The sequence below is a fragment of the Tupaia chinensis genome, unplaced genomic scaffold (genome assembly GCF_000334495.1).
Source record: "Tupaia chinensis unplaced genomic scaffold, TupChi_1.0 Scaffold000159_1, whole genome shotgun sequence".
Taxonomy (NCBI): domain Eukaryota; kingdom Metazoa; phylum Chordata; class Mammalia; order Scandentia; family Tupaiidae; genus Tupaia; species Tupaia belangeri.
In genome coordinates this window covers 5,803,566-5,825,868 of record NW_006159630.1, presented here as the reverse complement: position 1 = coordinate 5,825,868, position 22,303 = coordinate 5,803,566, and the positions used below count along the sequence as shown (strand labels likewise).

General features: G+C 50.4%; 1 protein-coding gene across 6 annotated transcripts in view; it reads right to left on the bottom strand.

Moving 5' to 3' along the window:
• The window catches only part of RNF157 (ring finger protein 157), a 95,150-nt gene that overhangs the window by 9,242 nt on the left and 63,605 nt on the right, over positions 1 to 22,303 (bottom strand). For all 6 annotated transcript variants that reach the window (XM_006145754.2, XM_006145759.2, XM_006145758.3 and 3 more), the window contains 12 exons: positions 20,663 to 20,751; positions 13,957 to 14,103; positions 12,675 to 12,792; positions 12,193 to 12,259; positions 11,713 to 11,756; positions 11,016 to 11,063; positions 7,386 to 7,457; positions 6,702 to 6,861; positions 6,450 to 6,562; positions 3,302 to 3,540; positions 2,321 to 2,427; positions 194 to 307 (listed from right to left, as the gene is read on the bottom strand). In XM_006145754.2, coding sequence (XP_006145816.1) covers positions 194 to 307; positions 2,321 to 2,427; positions 3,302 to 3,540; positions 6,450 to 6,562; positions 6,702 to 6,861; positions 7,386 to 7,457; positions 11,016 to 11,063; positions 11,713 to 11,756; positions 12,193 to 12,259; positions 12,675 to 12,792; positions 13,957 to 14,103; positions 20,663 to 20,751 — 1,318 coding nt within the window. The remainder of the gene's footprint in view (positions 1 to 193; positions 308 to 2,320; positions 2,428 to 3,301; positions 3,541 to 6,449; positions 6,563 to 6,701; positions 6,862 to 7,385; positions 7,458 to 11,015; positions 11,064 to 11,712; positions 11,757 to 12,192; positions 12,260 to 12,674; positions 12,793 to 13,956; positions 14,104 to 20,662; positions 20,752 to 22,303) is intronic.

The window sequence follows — 22,303 nt, the reverse complement described above, 5'->3', positions numbered from 1 at the left end:
TCCTTTCTATTCTAGAGCTCAGAGCGCAACTGCAGGGCCCAGGGTTATGGTGTGAGGGGAGCCTCAGGGCCTGCAGGGAGCTGTCCCCTCCCCTCATGGAGCTCAGGGACAAATGCTGCTTCCCAGGCAGCCTCAGGAAACAGGACAGCTGTGGCTGGGGGAGAGAAGAGCTGCTCCCTGCTCCCTCCTGTACCTTCTGGGGAGGAGATCGTGGAGGAGAGAGGTGTCCCCGTACAGGATGACTGGTCAACGGCTCCCGATGATGACAAGGTGAGATTCTCACTTTCTGGAGTTACGCCACACTCCTGGGGGGTGCGGGGGACATGGCGTGGAGTTAGCATGTCCACCCCTGGAGGAAGGGCCAGGGCAGGGTCTTGGGGGGGAGGAAAGTGGACTCCACGGCGGGCTTGAGCATGTACAGAGCAGGGCCAGCTCCTCCCCACATCACTCCTCTCCTGCACGGAACGTCTCCCAGGGGAGGCGCTGGCTTCAGTCAGCGCCTCCTGCCCGAGGCCCAGCATCTGCTGGGGCACACAAAGACTGCAGCTCAGGTGACATGGGTCACCCAGCAGCTGTGACATGGGGACACCCCAGGATTCCCCAGGACTATGCACTGTTTTCCTTCTGAAGGAGAAGCACACAAACCTGCTGCGGCCTCAGAGCAGGGGTCTCTCCAGGCGCCGTTCCAGCTCCGTCCTCTTCAGCAAAGACTACCCCTGCTCCCTGACCTGCTGCCCCTGCCCAGCACCTGGGCACACGGCCTCACTGCCCTGGCTGTCTCCGAGGTCCTCTCCTTTTCCTGGGTCTTCTGATACCTTAGTTCAGCTGCTCCCCTACCCTCGGCCTGGGGTCCTGAGGCCGTTTCCTGGCCCGGCCTGCCAGCTGTCTCACCGGGCCACACACTCCTTGCCACCCAGTCCCCCGCCTCTGCATGGACCCTGCCCTCCATCTGGACGTTTCTCATTGTGGCTAAGAAACTTCCAGACTCAGCTCAAATGCTCCTCTTGTTACCCTCCCTCTGACTTCCTCCACTTACAAGGCCCTTGCCCATCACCACACTATTGTCTCTGATCTGGGCTCACCTCATTTTTTTTTTTTTTAAGTTTGCTATAGGGTGTGTGTTTGCTGGACAGAGAGGGATAGAGAAAGACGGAAAGGGAGAAATCACCCACTGTGGGGATGACCACACCACAATCCCTTCTCCTCACTCACTCCTTGGGATTTGGGGCATGCACGCACACATGCCTGGTGTGTTTAAGCTGCTGGGTCGGAGACTTGAATCGCACAGTCGGCTGTGTGGGACCCAGTGCCTTAGCCACCATGCTACCTGCTGGCTCAGCTTTTCTATGCTTAAATTCACTCACCCGTTCTGTCAGTAAATGCCCACTGAGCACCAGCGGTGTGCCAGCATGGGCTATTCTGTGTGATGGGCTGCTAGCTGAGCTCCTGAGCACTGTGCCACTTTTTTTTTTTTTTTTTTTTTTCTTTTGAGAGGTTTTTGCTATAGGCCACATGCACTCGCCAGAAAGAGAGACAGAAAGCAAGAAATCACCCTCCGGGGGGATGGCCATGCCACAATCCCTTGTCCTCCATTCTCCTCTCGGGATCTTGGGCATACACGCACATGCGCCCAGTGTGAGTTTAAGCACCAGGTCTGGGACTCGAACCATGATCGACTACATGGAAGTCCAGTGACATAACTATTACGCCAACTGCTGGTCGCAGACAGGGCCACTTTGTTATCTGTGTATGCCCACGATGCCCTGCTCAGTGCCCTACAGTCAGCAGGGGCACAGTGAGTCCCGTCAGGGACACACAGGGTGAAAAACCCCAGTCTCCTCACCCCACAGAAGTGCTGGCACACCCCTCAGGGCTTTACACTCTCTGCTCCTGGCCGAGAGCCTTCTCTCATGACTTCCCACGCTCACCTCCCTCCAGCTCTGCTCCTGGGCCCTTTTAAAGCTGGCAGGCCCACTTCTTGCCTTGTCACCACCCCTCCCCCCCACATCCTGACCCACAGAGCCATCGACATGCACTCTTCTTGTTTTCACCCAGCCAGCAAGACTCAAGGGGCCACAAGGGAGGGCCTGCTTCCTCACTGCTGCTCCCCGCACAGGAGAGCGCCTGGTGGGGAGTCGGCTGGACGCCTTGCTGAATGAACAGCCTAACGGGACCTCTCCCACCACCTCAGAGGGTGCTGGGAGGGGCCTGCTGAGTGGGGAGAGCAGGCGGACCCCAAGAGCCTTGCAGCTAGGAGGGAAGCATGTGGAGTCTAAGACCCGGGAGAGGGGCAGGGGGTGGGGGTGGGGGCCGGTTATTTCTCCGAGGTGCGGAGCTGAAGGTCTCTGAGAGAGCGGTGACTCTGACTCACTGCAGGACCGTTCATCCTCCTCTTCCTGCAGCACCGAGGAGTTCTGGGAAACAGACCTGCAAGAGTCGGGATACGGCTGTGTCCAGTATGTCCAGTCCCCACCTCCAGAGCAGAAGCTCCCCAGATGGAGGGGGAAAACCCCAATCTTAGGGAGCCGGGAGGTGGGCCAGGGCATGGGGAAGGGGCTGAGCGCTCTCTTGGGTGTCAGGTTCTCAGAAGTGTCACCTGAAGCTCCTTTAATGGCCTGCTGTCTAAACGTGGGAACGACAACCTTAAATGTTAAATGTGTCCAGTCTTTTTTTTTGGAGAGGTTTTTGCTATAGGGCACGTGTGCTCTGGCCAGAAAGACAGAGAGACAGAGAGAAATCATCCCCCAGGGGGGATGGCCACACTACAATCCCTTCTCCTCCATTCTCCTCTTGGGATCTTGGGCACACACACACACACATGCCCAGCGTGAGTTTAAGCCACTGGGTCCGGGACTCGAACCGCGATTGACTACATGGGAGTCCAGTGACATAGCCATTACGCCAGCTGCTGGTCCCCATATATCTAGTCTTGATACTTTGTCCTGTGAAACCCCCTCCTCTGCTCTGCCATCGACACCATGGCATGGTTGGTGCCATGCTGGATTGAAAAGTTTGAGGGATACAGATCTCGAGGCTCCTCCCATCTTTGGACTGAGCAGTGCACCCGCAGGCTGGTGGCCCTGTGCGGGTGCTCAATGTCCTCTCCCTACACCCCACCCGGCCCCCCACGAGACACGTGAGCTGCACAGTCAGGGCCTCCCTTCCCACTCTGAAAGAAGTCCCCTGGGGTTCCCCTCGGGTCTTTGTGAGACCGAGCAGCTGTGGGAGCAGAAGTCCCAGGGCCGAGACAGGGCTGGAAGCCTCTGAGGGGTCTGAGGGCAAGGGTGGTGTGGCCACTCACTTGGAGAGACTCTTCTTGAGCTTCAGTCCTTGGCTGCCGCAGTCAGAGGCACGGTCGAGAGGGGAGAGCATCCTGGTAGGGGGCAGGTGGCCGTCGCTGCCATAGGAGGGCAGCATTCCTGAGAGGTGGCCGTCTCCCAGCACGTGAAGTGGAGGGACCGCTGGGGAGGGGGTGAGGGGCCCATTGAGGGCCTCCAGAAGAGACACAACTTCATAACCCGGTGGAATATTCTCTGAGGACTAGGGAATCAGAGACAGGGAAAAACTAAGTACTTTAGTTTAGGGAGTGATCGTGATTCTTGCTCTATACTGAAATAAATGCTTTATGTCTGCTGGGGGTGGAGGCTGGGCAGGGGGTGTCTGGCATGAGAAGCTGCCGTCCTAGGGGCAGAGAGGACCCTACATTCCTGGATCCTGCCTACAGGTGGACTTTTCTGTCATGTCTGCTTTTTCTGATGATAATAGAAATATATATTCATTACAGGAAATTGTGAAAAAATGCATAAAAGTATAAGTAAGAAAAAAATAGTATTAAAGAGGCTGGCAGGTGGCATGGTGGTTAAGGTACTGGACTCCCACAGGGACGACCACAGTTTGAGTCCCGGACGTGGCAGTTTGCTTTCTCTCTGGTCAAATTAAAATATAATAACAGATTAAATAAATAATCCTTTAAAAATTGGTAATCAAATCACACAAAGAAATTAGCATTCTCGTGTATTTTCTTCTTCTTCTTTGAGAGATAATTTGCGATAGGGCACGTGTGCTTGCCAAAACAGAGACAGAAAGAAAGAAATCACTCCTTAGGGGGAATGGCCATGCCACAAGCCCTTCTCCTTCATTTTTCTCTCTGGATTTTAGGCACACATGCACATGCGCCCGGCAAGTTTCAAGCCACTGGGTCCTTCTAGTTTTGTTTCTTTATACTGTTTACTCAGTGATGATCAATCTGTAAATAACAATTTTATACCCTGTTTATTTAGCCAAACATAAACATATTTCTGTTCATGTCCTTTTCATAGATAGACATCCTGTTTCCTAACTGTTCAGTGGGGGATAAGCATTTAGTTGTATATGACATGCTCTACTGTAAACAATGTTTTCAAGAACGTATGTAAGTCTTTTTGAGGTTATTTCCTTGGTATTATGTTTTAGGTGTTTTAGGGCTTAAATTACGAGGTAAAAATGTCTTTTCTTTTTTTTTTTTTTTTTTGCCAGAGGGTGCATATGCCCATCAGAGGGTTACAAAAAGGGAGAGAGAGCAAGAGCAACGCAGAGAGGAAGCACCCCGGTGGGGTAGGGTCATCTCCAACCACTCTCCTCCATTTCTCCTGTAGGGAGTGTGGGATTAAAACCACGCAGGTGGCCATGTGGGGTTCAGTTCCCTTACCACCTAGCCACTGGGCCGACCCCTAGGTATAAATGTTTTCTACGCTCTTCTTATTTACACTTACTTGTTTTTTTCAGTGATTTTGTTTAAGTACACCCCTATAAGCTCTAAGATGCCTATTTTGATTGTTTCTCTATCAATCGGTACTTAAGCAAATTAAGTACTTTCATTTACAGGATAATCATGTTTCTTGCTCTGCACTGAAACAAATGTTTTATTTCTGCTGGCAGTGAGGGGGGTCGTTGGGGGAGCAAGGAGTATCTATTTTCTGTGTGTGTGTTTTTTTGTTTTGTTTTGTTTTGTTTTGTTTTTAGGTTTTGGCCATAGGGTGCATGCATTTTGCCAGAGCGAGACAGGGAGAAGGAAAGTGAGAAATCACCCCTCAAGGCGGGATGGCCATGCCACAATCCCTTCTTCATTCTCTTTCTGGGATTTTGGGCACACACACCCAGCGTGAATCTTAAATGACTTGATCTGGGACTCAAATTGCAGTCGGTCATGTGGGCATCCAACGCCTTAACCACTACACCACCTGCTGGTCCCAAGTATGGAATATCTTTTAAAAGGAAAGGTTTTAAATGTGAAAAGTGAAAAATGGTATCTCCCTAACTTATATATTGTTGATTTTTAATGTGGCTGACTTAAAAAAAATTGTTAGCCAGCTCTTCTCCCCCCGCCCTTTTTTTGCTTACATTTTTTACCCATTGATCTACTGTTTACTTACATTAGCTATGGCAAAAATATTAGTCTTTCCTCTGATGTATATGCTATGAATATTTTTTCTGTAAACAATTTGTTGTTTGCTTTTTAATTCTGATCACCTTTGGACTTCTAAAGTGTTGAACTTTTTAGTCTGGTCAAGTCTGCAGATTCATTCGTTTTTGTAGTTTCCGTTGCTTTCAGTTGAAGGAGTCCCCCATCCAAAGTCAATCAGATAACTACCTAGTGTTTATTCTAGGTTTTCGATGATTTGTTTGGGCGGCTTTGCTTTTAACGTAGTTAACTAGTCACTCCATCCAGAATGGTATGGAAAAAAGTGCTAAAATAACTTTTTTCCCAAGTAACTAATCAACCATCTCAGTGCTGAGTCCTCGCCCTGTCCCAGCAGGGGGTTAGTCTAAAGGAAGATGGATCCGCTCTTCTGTGACCTGGAGACACAGAGAGCTGAGGTGCTGCCCTCGCTGTCGCTGACAGTGGGCAACCAAGGTCACTTATTTTGTCTACTTTGCTCCCCATCACTGAAGCCATGAAGCAGGATAGAGAAAAACAGTTCCCTTCTTTGAGGAGTCAAATAAAGATAGTAAATTTAAATGGTAATAAAATCCAAACAGTGATCCCTTTGTTTCTGCTTGGAGGGTTCCAGAGTTGGACCCCACTGGAGAGAAACCATAAGCAGATGGCCCCAGGAGTGGCCAGTATTCCTGGCACCGAGTCCCTGAGGAGGGAAGGGAGATTTTGATTTTATTTTATTTTAAAATTTTACATTTAATCACCGTGTATCATTACAGCATAACAAGTGAATTTTCCTATCATGAATACACTGAGTATCAGTCCAGCCAAAGACATTACTATATACATTACAATCAAATTTCTTTCCACTTTGGGTCCCTTAAATGTTTTGCTTCTTTCTCCTTCAGGGAAAAAAAAGCACTATTGACCTTCCTGTGTAGTCTGGGACAGCGAGGAGGATGAGAGAAAGGAAAGCCTGCGGGCCGTATGGGAGCATTTGCTTCCAAGCGCTTGTGATTCAGAGCACACTTACCGAGTGCTCTTCAGAGTCAGAGGTCTGGGATGAGATGATGGGGTTAAAGCTGGCTGGGGACAGAGGGCCCAGTTTTTTTCTCATGGCGCGGATCTGAAGCAGTGCCCGGAAGGCTGTGAAGAAGAAAATGGGCAATCAGGACATCCTGATGCAGGATTAAGGACGAACAAGAGCCAGCGTTCACCAGGCTGCCAGGCCCAGTGGAGGCACAGGTGTCCTGCCTGGCTCACTCCCGCCGCCTCCCGGGCTTACGCAGGCGGCAGATGGGGCAGTTGTTGGCCTGGTAGCGCAGGGTGTCAGCACAGGTGTTGCAGAGGCAGAGGTGGCGGCAGGGCAGAATCAAGGTGTCCCGGACATCTGAGAGACACACCACGCACTCGGCACTGTTATCGCTCACTTCGTCCTCAGCCACCTGGCCAGGGAGACACAAATTTAGCCAGTGACACAGAGCCCTCGTGTCCCACACGTTTACAAGGTGGTGCGGCCTGAGAGCTGACGCAGGTAACGGGAGCGAATGCTGCATCGCCGCCGACCGCGCAGCTCGCCCGGTGCTCTGGCATTCAGCTCCCTGCTCTGGGAGCTGGTGAGAGAGCGGCGGTTCTGGCCCCTCCAGCTCATGGTATGAGGCTCAGATCTGGTCCTCCCTGACAGTCTGAGCTGCAGGGGCTGAGAGATGACACAGGTACAGGTGAAAGGGCCGTGAAAGGACCCTGAAGCAAAACCGACTAGACAGTGCTCCACAGCAGCAGAAAGAACCCGAGGCAGCCTCAGTTCTCATTTCTGAAGCTGTAGTCGTCATAATCCGAAATGAGACCAGGACGTTGCCCTTCCAGGACCCAGTGGACCAAACACTAAATTCCCAGGTCCCGGCTGTACAGGGACTTCCTCCCTCTGCCCCCCGAGAAGAGTACGTTCAGAGTTTGGGAAAAAACTTACCTTGGAGTCTTGCGTGTTGTACTTGTTCTCGATCCCATAGATCTCCTGGAGCAGGTAGCTGACCCCGTCCACCTGAGAGGCAAATGAAGAGGCTCAAGGCCTGGCAGCCTCAGCCAGACAAAGAGACGAGCCCCCAGCCCCTCCTTCGGTAACCCAGGACTACTGGGTCACAGTGGGAAAAATCAAAGGCCCAGACAAGTAAGGGTGCTTTTATAACTTACGTTTTCTTTGAGGAAGAAAAGAAAATGCAAGGTTTAATTTGCCCACCGCCATCACCTACAGGGAACGTAAAGTTCCACAGATGCCACAAACATCAGCTCGTGGCAGCTCACTGTCACGGACGCCAAGCAAGATGTGGACTAGAGGGAAGACGGATGGGTGTGTCAGAGTGTAAGCCCTGGCTCCGTTACACAGTTTAGACACAGATGTCACCAAAACAAAGGACTAGAAAAGCGGAAGGTAAGCCAGCAGGTGGTGTGGAAGTTAAGGTGCTGGATCCCACATAGCAAATATGCCATTTGCCAGCCTCTCCTCTGCCTCTCATAAAACTTGCTTTCAGCTTGCGGCTTGAAAATCATGGGGGTGCGTGTGTGCCCAAAGTCCTGAGAGGAGAGTGGAGGAGAAGGGATTGCAGCATGGCCATCCCCCTAGCCCTACAGCAAAACGAATAAAGAAAAGAGCAAGAATGGGAGGGAGAAAAGGAGGGGCAAAGGAAAAAGAGGAGGGAAAACATAGATGCAAAGGGAGCTTGTAAAACCTTGATGGAGAGGCCAGTGGTGTGCCCACCCCCCACCATGAAGCCAATCACCCACATGCACCCAAATGCCCCCTCTCAGCCTCATAGCCCAGCCTCGCTCCCGCCACTGTGGGCCCCATCAGGCCTAAACTGGCCTTTCCCTTGCTCCCACTCTCTCTGCCCCACCTCCCTTCTCAGTGACCCTCCTGGAAGATCTGGCCTGTCTCTGATTTCATATCCTCTCTCCAGTTTGACAGTCTGCTGCTAGTGCCAATGTAGGAACAGGAGAAGGCACAGCAGCTTCCCTTACCTTCCACAGCCTTTCCTTCCTGTTGCGGCCTGGAGAGCTAGGCCTTTCCCATGAGGCAACTCACCAAGGCCCGGCCTGCCTAGGTAGCGCCCCAGGCTCAGGTCTGTTTCCTTCTCTGCCTCTTTTTTAATTTTTTTTTTTTTTTGAGAAAGATTTTTCTCACCAGAGAGGCAGATAGTGAGAAATCACCCACCACGGGGGGTGTCTATGCCGCAATCCCTTTTCTTCCATTCTCCTCTCGGGATTTTGGACACACACACATACATGCCCGGCATGAGTTTTGAGCTGCTGGGTGCAGGGCTTGAGCCGCAGTCTACTGAGGGGGAGTCTAGCGACGTAACCATTATGCCATTTGCCAGCCTCTCCTCTGCCTCTCATAAAACTTGCTTTCAGCTTGCAGTTATAAACTAATGTATACTAAGGTATTCTTGATTATATTGACCTCACTGAAAGAGGGAGGAGTAGGGCCAGCAGGTGGTGTGGTGGTTAAGGCACTGGATCCTGCATGGCCAACCTTGGTTCAAGTTCCAGACCTGGTGGTTTGAAAGTCACACAGGCAAGGGATTGCCACTTGGTCATCCCTCCTGGGGGATGATTTCTCACTTTCCCTCTCACCGTCTCCCTCTGTCTCTGTCCAGGGAGCACACACTCCCTTAGGCAAAAACCTAAAAAAGAGAGGAGTATTTAACACAAAAAATACAGGGACACCACTCACTCTCTCCTGTTACCCTCAGTGACACCTCCTCCTAAAAAGGAAAAGTGGCAGCTTGTGGTGGGGGTTAGGCCTTCTAGCAGGCCTATGACTTGCTAATCATCTGGATGGGGGAGGATGGCCAGCAAACTTTGAACTCAGAAAAGAAATGAAGGGGGAACCAGCAAACCGCATAATGGTTTCGTTGCTGGACTCCCATGCAGTTGATTGCAGTTTTGAGTTCTAACCTGGTAGCTTAAAATTCACACTGCACGTGTGTGTGTGTCCAAAATCCTGGGTGGGCTACAGCATGGCCACTTCCTCTGGGGGTGATTTCTCACTTTCATTCTCTCTGTCTCTCTGGCAAGCGCACATATCCTATAGCAAAAATCTCCTGAAATAAATAAATAAATAAATAATAGAAAAGGAATCGTGGGGACCAGCAGGTGGCATAATGGTTACATCACTGGACTCCCACATGGTTGACTACGGTTTAAGTCCTGAACCCAGCAGCTTTAAACTCACACCAGGCACTTGTGCATGTGTGCTTAAAATCCTGAGAGGAGAATGGAAGACAGAAGGGATTGTGGAAGGAAGGAAGAGAGAAGGGATTGTGGCATGGCCATCCCCCCTGGGGGTGGGTGACTTTCTGCTTTCTGTCTGTCTCTCTAGCAAGCACGCATGCCCTATAGCAAAAATCTCTCTCTTAAAAAAAAAAAGATAGGGAACCAGCAGTTAGCGTAATGGCTATGTTTCTGGACTCCCACATAGTCGATCGTGGTTCGCATCCCGGACCTGGTGGCTTAAAACTCACGCCGGGCGCGTGTGCGTGTGTGCCCAAGATCCCGAGAGGAGAATGGAGGAGAAGGGATTGCGGTGTGACCATCTCCCCTGGGGGGTGATTTCTCGCTTTCTGTCTCTCTCTCTCTGTCTGGCAAGCGCACGCGCCCTATAGCAAAAAAACCTCTCTAAAAAAAACATGATTTATTCTGGGATCAGCAGTTGGCGTAATGGCTATGTCACTGAACTCCCATGTACTTGACCATGGTTCGAATCCTAGACCTGGTGGCTTAAACACACACTGGGTGCGTGTGCATGTGTGCCCAAGATCCCGAGAGGAGAATGGAGGAGAAGGGATTGCGGCGTGGCCATCCCCCCTGTGGGTGATTTCTCACTTTCTATCTCTCTCTGTCTTTCTGGTGACCATACGCACCCTATAGCAAAAACCTCTCCAAAAAAAAAGATGATTTATCTTAATCATGAGGCCTAGCTGTGATGGCACTGCTGGGAAGACACTGCTCTCAGCAGGCTGAGGTCATGGGGCAGCCAGATGTGATGCCCACGCCCACGGAAGGCAGGCGTGGCGGTCCCAGCTACTCGGGAGGCTGAGGCAGGGGGACCGCAGCAGAGTGAGACAATGTCTTTTAAAAAGTGGGGGAAAGGAGAAGAGAGGAGAGGACAGGACAGGACAGGACAGGAGAGGAATGGCGGGATAAATTAAGCCAAGGTCTCTAAATGACCCTGAATTGGTCTCCAATACTTGGTCCTTCTGCTTGAAAGTTTTCTCACCCTGGCATTTGAAATCAAAAGAGTTCTCCCTAAACCTAATGTCAGGAGACAAATCTTGTCCTTTCATTACTCAAGTCCTCTGTGCAGATAAAGGCTGCCTCAAGGCCAACAACTCTGGAACAATAAAGACACCCCAAAGCAGTATTCTTTTCAGGCCACCCAAGTCGCTTCTGACACACAAAAGCACCCCCCCCCCTTTTTTTCTCTCCTTCTTTGATTGTAAAAAGAAAAGAGGGAGGAAAAGGAATACTGGCAAAAGAGTAAGGACAGAAGAGAAGGGAGGAGAAAAGGACCAGCCCCAGCCCCAGGCTCTCAGATACTTACTACTTGCTTCTGTTTGAGGGGCTTGACACAGAAAGTCCCGTCCGTGTGCTGGAACGGAGATGCAGTGGTTATGGCGAGGAGGCCGGCTGTCTTTCCGTCACCTCTCCACCCTCCACGTTCTCAGGCGCTCGCAGAGAGGTACTGAGAGTTCTAATGCTGCGAGGTTCTTACAATCACCCAGTCTAGCCCTCTCATTTTAAGAGGAGACTGGGGCCAGCAGGTGGTGTAGTGGTTAAGGTACTGGATTCCCAGGTAGTCAACTGCAGCTTGAATCTGGAACCCAGTGGCTTGAAACTTACAATGGGCACATGTGTGTGAGTGCCCAAAATCCCAAGACGAGAATGGAGGAGAAGGAATTGTGGTGTGGCCAGCCCCCCAGGGGATGATTTCTCACTTTGTCTATCTGCCTCTCTGCCTCTATGGCAAGTGCATGGGCCCTACAGCAAAAATCTCTCTCAAAAAGAAAAAAGAAGAGAGAGAGGGGAGATTGAGGTTTCAGGAACTGAAGTCACACAGTGAGCTGGTGGCCAAGATGCAGCTAGACCCCAGACAGGCTCCCAGCACGGGGCTCCTGTGACACCAGCTCAGCCCCTCTGGCCACATCTCCCCGCTGGCTCAGGCCTGGCAAACATGGCTACAGCGGCCCCTGCCTGAAGGAAGGCCATCCTGGGAAAGTGAGGCTGCTCAAGTTACCTACCTTCTCAAAAGTCCCCAGCAGTACATGGCAGTGGCCAAAATACTCTGAAAGAGACAAAGGCGCATGGATGGAAGACAGCGCCAGACAACACGCCTTGGTGCCACTACCCTGCCGGTGCCCTGCAGTCTGGCAAACAAGTGCTGGGCTGTCACCATGGTGGGGCGGGGCGGGGCGGGGCAACGACCTTTAACAGAGCTCACAGGAGGTATACACTAAGAAAGGACACGTGGATTTCAACCCTTTTTTTTGCATGAAAATCAACTTGTCTTTTAGTTCCATTTTTCCACAAACTTTCTGAAGTCCCCGCATGTAACCCAGGACTTCACATCAGCCCCAATGGCTTGGGAGCACAGATACGAGAGGATGCAGAAGGGCCCACCCGAGGCGACATGGAAGGTGTGGTGTTCCGGGGCCAGGGCTCTGCCAGGACTAGGCCACAAAACAGGGAGTACACGGCCAAAATAGACGGAGTCACCCTACCATCGCCTTCGTCCACCACGGCATGCACCACTAAGGGGTAAACCTCTCGGTCCAGGTCAAAGCCAAGCTGGAGAGAAGGAAAGAGAAACAACATAAACAACAGCCACTCAGCATGCCCCTGCTTGGCAGGAAGTCCAGCAGGGAGGGGCTGGGGGAGCATGAACCTTCTCTCTGCTCTGCATCCAGCAGCCTCCAATTCCCCAGCTGGTTAGCCAAAGGCCAGTTGTTTCTGTTTCATAAATCTCAGACGGAACCGCTACCCTGCAGGGCCTTTTCCTTGCAAGTGGCTTTCTCGAAATATCCTAGGTTAACGGGCTACTTGGGAATAGGAATTCACCACGGTTAGGGAGACCCTGATGTGAGACAAGCAGAACTATCACAGGTGAAGAACCCGCGAGGCTGCATGGTGAGAGGCCCCTCTGCTGCTGACCTGGGGCCCACGCGGCTCCCTGGCCCTCTGAGACCCCACAAGGAGCCCTCACCTCCTCTTCGGCCCATTCGGAGGGGTCCACGGTGTGGGAGGGCAGGCAGAACTGCTGGCACACCCCTCGCTTGTAGTGCACGGTCTCTGACTGTAGGCTGCTGTCCTTCGGGATATAACTGTTCAGAGCGGGAAGCAGAGTCAGTCTAGCCAGGCGTGTGGACAATTCCCTCTGTGTCATGCCTGCTCTCAGTTACAGGTTCTTGCATGAAAGAAAGGCCAGACCAGGTGGTGGTGTGATGGTGGCGGCTGCTGGATCCCACATGGCCGACTGCACGGTTCAAGTTCTGGGCCCTGGGTGTGTGTACATGCATCCCAAAGTCCTGAGAGGAGTACAGAGGAGAAGGGGTTGTGGTGTAACCTCCCTCGCCCACCTTCACCGGGGATGCTTTCTCACTTCCCCTCTCTCCCTCTCTGTCTCTTTCCAGCGACCACACTACACTGTAACAGATTAAAAAGATAGGGGAACCAGCAGTTAGCGTAATGGCTATGTCGCTGGACCCCCACGTAGTTGACCGCGGTTCGCATCCTGGACCCGGTGGCTTAAAACTCACGCCGGGCACATGTGTGTGCGTGCCCAAGATCCCGAGAGGAGAATGGAGGAGAAGGGATTGTGGCGTGACCATCCCCCCTGGGGGGTGATTTCTCACTTTCTGTCTGTCTCTCTCTATCTGTCTGGCAAGCGCACGTGCCCTATGGCAAAAACCTCTCCAAAAAAAAAAAAAAAAAAAGTTAAGAGAAGCCTCCTTTATAATCCACTTCTTATGCTCTTGCTTGGCAATGTTCTTAAACTTATTCACTCACACAGAAAGGCAGCCTCACAGATTTCTACCACTTTTTTTTTTGGTAGGGCTTTCTGTCTCAGGGTGTGTGCGCTCACTGGAAAGAGACAGAGAGAGGGAAACTGAGAAATCACTCCCCCGGGGGATGGCCACGCTGCAATACCTTCTCTTCCCAGGAGCTTGGACACACACGCACATGCACCTGGCATGAGTTTCAAGTCACCGGGTCGGGACTTAAACCGCTGTCTGCCATGTGGGAGTTCAGCGACGCATTGCGACGCCACCTGCTGGCCCCTGTGGCAGCATCTTAAGGCCCCGAAGGGCTACATATCACCTGCCACTGTACTGTGATGCCGTAATTCGAAAGGAAAAGGTGAAAGAATCAGAATTTGTAGAAGAAAACATAAATTCAGAGACCAGATCTCACTTGGTTGTAAGAAAAGGATGTTTTCCTCCATAGGTGAGCAGGGAGGCAGCGGCCCACCACGCCCATGCTCTTACCTGGCAATTCCATTCTGGAACTCTTCCGTGGCCTGATAATAGAGGGTGATGGCTACCCGGGCATCCGTGTCAAAGGTGAACTCGACATTGTAGTGGACTTTGGCCTTGCTGGCCTCCTCTCCGGGGCTCTTCACCTCCTCAGCACACCTGTGAAGTCAGAGACTCAGCACCGGGGCGCCAGCAGAGCCATCTTTTAAAAATGTATCTTGTTGGGACCAGCAGATGGCGTAGTGGACTCTCATGTAGTTAACCATGGTTCGAGTCCCAGACTTGGTGGCTTCAAACTCACACCGGACGCATGTGCATGTGTGTCCAAGATCCTGAGAGGAGATCGGAGCAAGGATTGCGGCGTGGCCATCCTCCTTGGGAGGTGATTTCTCTTTCGGTCTCTCTGTCTTTCTCTTTCTCTCTGGCAAGTGCATGATCCCTTTAACAAAAATATCTTAAAAAAATTATCTTCTTTGTTTGTTTGTTTAACAATATACTGGAGTCTCTTCTTGTGATCACAAACAGACTGAATGATCACGAGCACTTGGTTACTAGCACAAACGGGTACCTTCTGTATCTTACAGTGCTGCAATGCGCATCCCTGCATGCTTGCCAGGCTTTTTATTTTTTGGAAAGGTTTATTTTTCCTCTTTCTCTTCTCTTTCTCTCTCTTTTTTTTTTTGTATTTTCTAGAGAGTGTGTACACTTGCCAGAAACAGACAGAGAGAGGAAAGTGAGAAACCACCCCCACCATGGAGGATAGCCTTCTCCATTTTCTGCTTTCGGGCCCAGGCATGCATGCACATGTGCCCAGCATGCCTCTCAACTACCGGGTTTGGGGCTCGAGTCTCAAGAGATTTAGTCACCCAACCACCATGCCACTGACTGGCCCGCCAGGCTTTTTCTTTTACCAGAACTATTAACCACGTAGCCTAAATAGTGTCCATAAAGTCTGTTCCTGACACAGCAGGCCTTGCTCCTTCCTTTCCTTCTCTTACCTCTCGTAGCTGAATGTTTGGCATTTACCCTGTTTGTATTATTATTTTTTAAAATTTGCCAGAGGGCATGTGCACTTGCCAGAGAGAGACGGAGAGAGAGAGAATAGGAGAGGGAGGAAGTACCTCTCAGAGAGGTAAGGTCACACCACAATCCCTCTCCTCCATTGCTCCACCTGTCAGGGTTTGAGATACACACATAGACACGGGTCCAGGATCTGAACTGCACAGCCAGACACATGGGGAGCAGGGGGGGGTGTCCATCTCCCTAACCCCTAGGCTAACCACAGAGCTTCCCCTCCCCCCATGCTTCAGAATAACATGCTCGGGTTCCTGTTCCGTGGTTTTCCAGTGCAGGTCCTCTCGGCTGGTGTCCTGCCATGGACGTGAGGGCTGCCTTTTCTTTCCTCTTTCTTCCCCACAATGGAACTCGCCGCCCACGCAGCGCATCACATTTTCCTGGTTCAGTACGGCACATTAGGGTCGCATTCCTGTGACCACACAGACATTCCCTCAGGGTAGCTACGGCAAGCTCTGGGACCGTTTTCTTTTCCTGTACAACTTTCCATTAGAATTGGTGCTCATCTCAGGTTTTTTTTCTTTTTTCTTTTTTTAAGTTGCTCAGTTTTCTATGTTCTGATAGCAAATTCCAACCCAAATTCTCATGGGCTGTCAAAGTCCCTAGAAGCGTTCCCTAGGAGTACCAGGTGGACTACTCATGCTGTCTTCTTGAGGAGGTCCCCCTGAGCCCCCTGGCCAGGGCATTCTGGAACCTTGGGCTCCCGTACTGGGCACCCCCATGCCATCCTGGACTCGCTCCACATCCTGGACTCGCTCCACATCACCCTGGCAGGGCCCTTTGGCCTCTGTCCCGGAGAAGCTCCTGTTTCCAGTACCCCCGTCTTCCTCTTTCCTGGAGGACTGTCCCTGTAGAGGAGGGCGTCTTCCACTAGCTTCCTGGAAATGGTGTGTTGGGGGATACACTTTTTGAGAGATTTTTTTTACCCCACACGCACTTGATTGAAAGTTTGCTTAAGCAAGGAGTTCTAGGTTATAAATACTTCTTAAAAGACATGGTGGCGGGGGGGCTGGCAGGTGGTGTGTTGGTTGAGGGTGCTGTTTTCAGTGCTAAGTCTGGCCCTTACTGTGCCTGGGCCCCCAAGTCCAGAGACTGTTTATTCCCTTCAGGGACAGTCACCTGCCCGACCCTCACCAGGGTGTGGGAGGCCAGTTCTGGAGTGCTGGGTGAGGGCAGGATCTGACGCTCCCTCAAGCGGAAGCTCTGCCAGCACCTTCTTCCAGCCTTCACCTCTGCTGCCCATGCTGCCCAGCTGCCAAGGCTGAGCTGTCTCAGTATAAACCATTAGGATCCGAGCTTTTCCTTCAAACTCAGGGCCTGACTTTCGAGTCTACCACTACGCGGTCACCACCGGTGTCCAGCTTCTGAGATGCTGTTGCTGTTGCTCCATTCCCACTCTCCCACTCTCGTGTGTGTATACTTGTTGTTGTTGTTGTAGAGATTTTTGCTATTAGGGGGCATGTGCAGGAAGACTTGCCAGGAAGACAGAGAGAGAGAAAGACAGAAAGGGAGAAATCACCCCCTGGAGGGATGGCCGCACTGCAATCCCTTGTCTATTCTCTCGAGATTTTTGGCACGCTCGTGAACACGTGCCTGGTATGCGCTTGAAGCCACTGGGTCCGGGACTCAACCCACAGTCAACCATGTGGGAGTCCAGCGATGTAGCCATTACACCATGTGCTGGTCCCTGTGGATTTTTATACCTAAAAAAAAAAAACTTTTATTATTATTTAGTGGGGTTTAAGAGGCAGCAAAAGCAGATGGTCAATCCTCCATCTTTATCTGTAAATCTGAGAATCAGAATTTATTCTATTCCCATAACCTGAGAAAAACAGCCTTTGCCTTATATATATTTTTTAGAGGTTTTTGTCTTAGGGCACACGCATTTGCTGGAGAAAGAGGCAGAGAAAGTGAGAAGGAAAGTGAGGAATCACCCCCCGGGGGATGGCCATGCTGCAATTCCTTCTCCTCCATTTCCTCCCAGGATCTTAGGCACGGATGCACAAGTGCCTGGCGTGAGTTTCAAGCCACTGGGCCCAGAACTTAAATCGTGGTCGGCAGTGCAGGAGTCCAGCGACGTCCCCGCTATGCTACCTGCTGGCCTCACCCTATTACTTACTGAACATCAGGTGTCTTCCCTCGTGATCGCACTGAATTTTGGTAACGAGAGGCGAGACTGTGGATGGTGGATCACTGTTTTACAAATGAGAAGCTGAAGCTCAGAGAGACCTTTGGCTGACACCCATGCAGCTGGGAAGCAAGCTAGTCGTTGCTCCCGAGTCTGGCTCTTCTGGCACGTTCCAGTCATTTCTCTGTCCTGGAGCTGTGGCCACCTTGCACACCGGGGCCAGGCTCTCGCGACATCTCGGGCCCTGGAACCCCATCTCCGCCATGTGAAAATGCTGTGTGTGACTGAGAAGCCAGGTGGGCGGCCTCACTGCCAGTGGGCAGGGTCTGAGGCCACTGATTGGCCTGCTCAGCTGTTGCAGGGGTTCCTTGGGGAGGGGGCTGCTCTGCGGCAGGTGTCTCCTTGGTCCCTTTGTCCTGAGAGGTTGAGTGGGCATATAGCTATGGAAGCAGAAAACTTCAGGAACAAATAACATATCAAAAAGTAAGACAGAGAGGGACCAGCAGATGGCATAGTGGTTACATCGCTGGACTCCGATGTAGTCGACTGCAATTCGAGTACTGGCCCAGCGGCTTAAAATTCACACTGGGCACGTGTGCGTGAGTGCCCAAGATCCTGAAAGGAGACGGAAGGGACTGAGGCATGGTCATCCCCCGGGGGGATGATTTCTCGCTTTTTGTCTCTCTGGCAAGAGAGTTGTATGGTGAATTGTATCTCAAAAAAGCAAGGCTATTTTTCAAAGAGCTGAAAGAAACTTCCTAATGCAGTAAGGCCACTCAGAGTATGAGCTGATTTGCCCTAACTGGATTCGACTCCCTGGGGACCTGGAATGCCTTAGTATAAATACTGTGAGAGGCAGGGGCAGGCAGGTAGACCATGGTGGGGAAGCATGAGGTTAAGAATGACTGGGGCCAGCAGATGGCATAATGGTTACATCATTAGACTTCCACGTAGTCAGCCATGGTTTGAGTCCCAGATCCGACAACTTAAAACTCATGCTGGGCACATGTATATGTGTGCCCAAAATCTCAAGAAGAGAATGGAGAAGGGACTGCATAGTGGCCATCTCCCCGGGCCGGGGGGTGATTTCTCACTTTCTGTCTCTTTGTCTTTCTCTGTCTCTCTGGCAAGTGCACATGCCTTATAGCAAAAATCTCTCTCTCAAAAAAAAAAAAAGACATCACTTCAGGGATGGCACAGAAGGCAAATGTTGGGGGACCAGCAGATGGTGTGGTAGTTAAGGTGCTGGATTCCTACCTGGACGACCACAGTTTGAGTCCTGGACCCAGTGACTTGAAAATCAGGCCAGGTGCATGAACATGTGTCCAAGGTCCATAAAGGAGAAAGGAGGAGAAGGAATGTGGTCTGGCCATCTCCCAAGGAGGTGCTTTTTCACTACCCCCCTGTCTTTCTTAGGCAAGTGCATGTGCCTTATGGCAAAAACTAAAAACAAGAGGCAAATGTAGAGATAACAGATGCTGATGTAACTGTCAGAGGATGCACGTGCTTGTTAGAGAGAGGCAGAGAGACAGAAGGTGAGGGAGAAGCATCCCCTCAATGGGTCGTGGTCACATCGCAATCCCTTCTTTTCCATTTCTCCATCATGTCAGCATTTGGGGCCTGCATATATGTGTCTGGCATGTTTTTCTTTTTCATTGTTTATGTCTGCAATAGGGCACGTACACTGGCCAGAGAGAGACAGAGAGAGGAAAAGTGAGAAATCTCCCTGCTCCCTGACCAGGGGTGGCCATGCTACGATCTTCCTCCTCTCTTCTCTTCTCTGAATTTTGGGCATGCATGCACACGCACCTGTGCATTTTCCAAGCCACCAGTTCTGGGACTCAAACCATGAAATTGGCCATGTGGGATCTAGCTGCCTTAACCATTATGCCACTGGCTATCCCTCTGGTATGTTTTTCATGCCACCAGGGTTGAGACTCAAACGGTATGGTCAGTCATGTGGGATTCAGCTCCCTTAACCATTAGACCACAGGGCCAGCTCGATGGGAATTAATATTGACATAAGAATGAAACACCCAGGAGTAGCAAATGACGTAATGGTTACATCACTGGACTCTCGCATAGTGGACTGTGGTTCGAGTTCCCGACCTGATGGCTTAAAACTCACACTGGGTGTGTGCATGTGAGCCCAAGATCCTGAGAGGACAACAAGGAGAAGGAATTGCGGCATGGCCATCCCCCGGGGGGTGATTTCTCGCTTTCTATCTCGCACAAGTGCACGCCCCTTATAGCAAAAATCTCTCCAGGAAAGAAAAAAAAAGAATGAAACACCCCAGTAGGTGGCATAGTGGTTAAGGCTCTGGATGCCCACATGACCTACCGTGGTTTGGGTCCTGGATCTGGCGGTTTGAAACTCACGCTGGGCATGTGTGCATGCGTGAGAGGAGAAAGGAGGAAAAGGGACTGTGGTGTGGCTCTTCCCCCTGGAGGGGGTGGTTTCTCACTTCCTGTCTCCATCTCTCTGGCAAGCGCACATGTCCTATATCAAAAATCTCTAAAAAAAAAAAAAAGAATGAAAGAGCCAACCACGTACTATGAATTTCTTACAGGAAAGACATATGAGATTGGGGATAAAAAGTAACTTACAAGCAATAAAATAAGTAGTGCACATTTCAAGTTAAATATCCCATTTTAACATAGACTTGTTGGGGTTATCTGCAAAATTCTCCCTTTCCTTCAATACTTCTTCCTATTAATAAAACTCCAGAGCCAGGAGGTAGCATAGTGGGTAAGGTTCTGGATGCCCATGTGACTGACCACGGTTCATGTCCTGGACGTGGAGGCTTGAAAATCACACTGGACACATGTGCATGTGTGCCCAACATCCCAGGAGAAAAACAGAGGAACGGGATTGTGACATGGCCATCTTCCCTGGAAGATGATTTCTCATTTTCACTCTCACTGTCTCTCTTTATCTCTCTCCAGTAAGGGCAAAAATAAATAAAATTTTAAAACATAATTAAATAAAATTTAAAAACTCCAGGGACCAGCAGTTGGTGTAATGGCTATGTTACTGGACTCCCAAGTAGTTGACCGCGGTTTCACTCCTGGACCCAGTGGCTTAAACTCGTGCCAGGCACGTGTGCGTGCGTGCCCAAGATCCCGAGAGAAGAATGGAGGAGAAGGGATTGCGGCTTTGCCATCCCCCCTCGGGGGTGATTTCTTGCTTTCTGTCTCTCTCTGTCCTTCTGGCGAGCGCATGTGCCCTATAGCAAAAAACCTCTCCAAAAAAATAAATAAAATAAAAACTCCATAAAATAACAATAAAATGACCACTCCAGGCAGGGGAAAGTTCTTCACAGGATACTGCGTGGAGTACTCAATAATGCGGAGTGCAGAGGCCTAATCTAGGCCACGAGAGGTGCTGGGAGCTCACGCTTTGGGCCTGGAAAAGCAGACCTGGGCCTGGCAGACACTGCTTCGTGAGCCCCTTGAGGAGTCTGCTGCCACCACCAAGGAGGGCCTCTGGGGCCTGGCCCGGGCCCTGGAACTTACTTGACGAGTCTCAGTGTGTCTTTTCGGATGTTGATCAGGCTTCTCAGGGTCTTCACGGGTTCTTGGGGAGGTGGGGCAGCGTAAGGAAACTGTCAGAAACAAAGCAAAGGCAGGGTGTTATGGAGGTCTCGTGGGTACTAGGCTTTTATGGTTGACCAAGAGTAGCCCTGAGAGGTGACATGGGAAGGCGCCACTCTCCTACCTGAGGACAGACTCTGACACTGAATCCACCTGCTCAAGGTCAAAGCCAGTGGGAGCGACACAGCTATTACGCCAACTGCTGGTCCCAAAAATAAAATAATTCTTAAAACAAACAAACGAACAAACAAACAAAACCTCTTTGGGGCCGGCAGGTGATGTGGTGGTTAAAGGCGTTGGATTGCCACATGTCTGACCACAGTTCTAGTCCTGGACTTGGTGGCTTGCTTTCTCATTTTCCCTTTCTCTCTGTCTCTCTCTGGTCAAACTAAAAAATAATAATAGCAAATGGAATTAAATAAATAAATAACTCTTTAAAATAATAATAATACATAAAACTAAATTAAAAAAAGGGGGACGAGCAGTTAGCATAATGGCTATGTCACTGAACTCCCACGTAGCCGACCGTGGTTTGAGTCCCGGACCTGGTGGCTTAAACTCATGCCAGGCGCGTGTGCGTGCATGCCCAAGATCCCGAGAGGAGGATGGAGGAGAAGGGATTGCTGCATGGCCATCCCCCCTGGGGGGTGATTTCTCGCTTTCTATCTCTGTCTTTCTGGTGAGCATACGTGCCCTATAGCAAAAACCTCTCAAAAAAAAAAAAAAGGGAAAAAATTATTTTAAAAAACCAAACTCTTAAAAGTTGCTTTTTCTTTCTTTTTTTTAAAAAAGATGTATTCAATTTTGTTAATATTATTATTTTTTTAATTTGATCAGAGGGAGACAGAAAGAGAGAGAAAGGGCAAGTGAGAAAACAAGCCACCACATCTGGGACTTGAACTGTGGTCAGCCATGTGGGAGTCCAGCGCCTTAACCACCAAGCCATTTACTAGCCTCATAGTTGTTTTTTCTAATTACAAAGTAATACATATTCAAGCAGAAAACTTGAAAAACACAAAAAAGTACAAAAGATTGTTGCAAAAAATTATTAGATACCTAATAACCAACCTACCCACCTGCCCATCTGCCTGTGCGCAGTGTCCATGCTCCTTCACTTAGAAGGAGGTGGCAAACACAGTTAGTCTGTAACTTTGACCACAAGTAGAGAAAACAGCAAGCTTTACTTCACTGAGTTCATATTATTCACTGTTTTCAGCTAGTTTGACTTTTTCTGCCGATATAAATGTGGTGGTAAATACCCTTGTCTCGACATTTCTGCATGCTTGTTTGATTATTTCCTTAGGACAAATTCCTAGAAGTAGAATTACTGAATCAAAGAGTAAGCATATTTTTAAGACTTTAAAAAATAGCTGGCCAAATTGTTCTGTATAAAGCTGCCGCCAGCCTGCCCTCCCGCGAGCACTGCGCCAGGCGGCTCAGACGTGGGAGAATGGGCCTCCACCTCTGAGCCCCCGAGGCCCACCCCCTACCCAGCTTTCCTAGGCTGTCACACTAAAGGAATTTAAAACAATTTTAAAATGAGCTTAAGCAAAAGTAATCAGC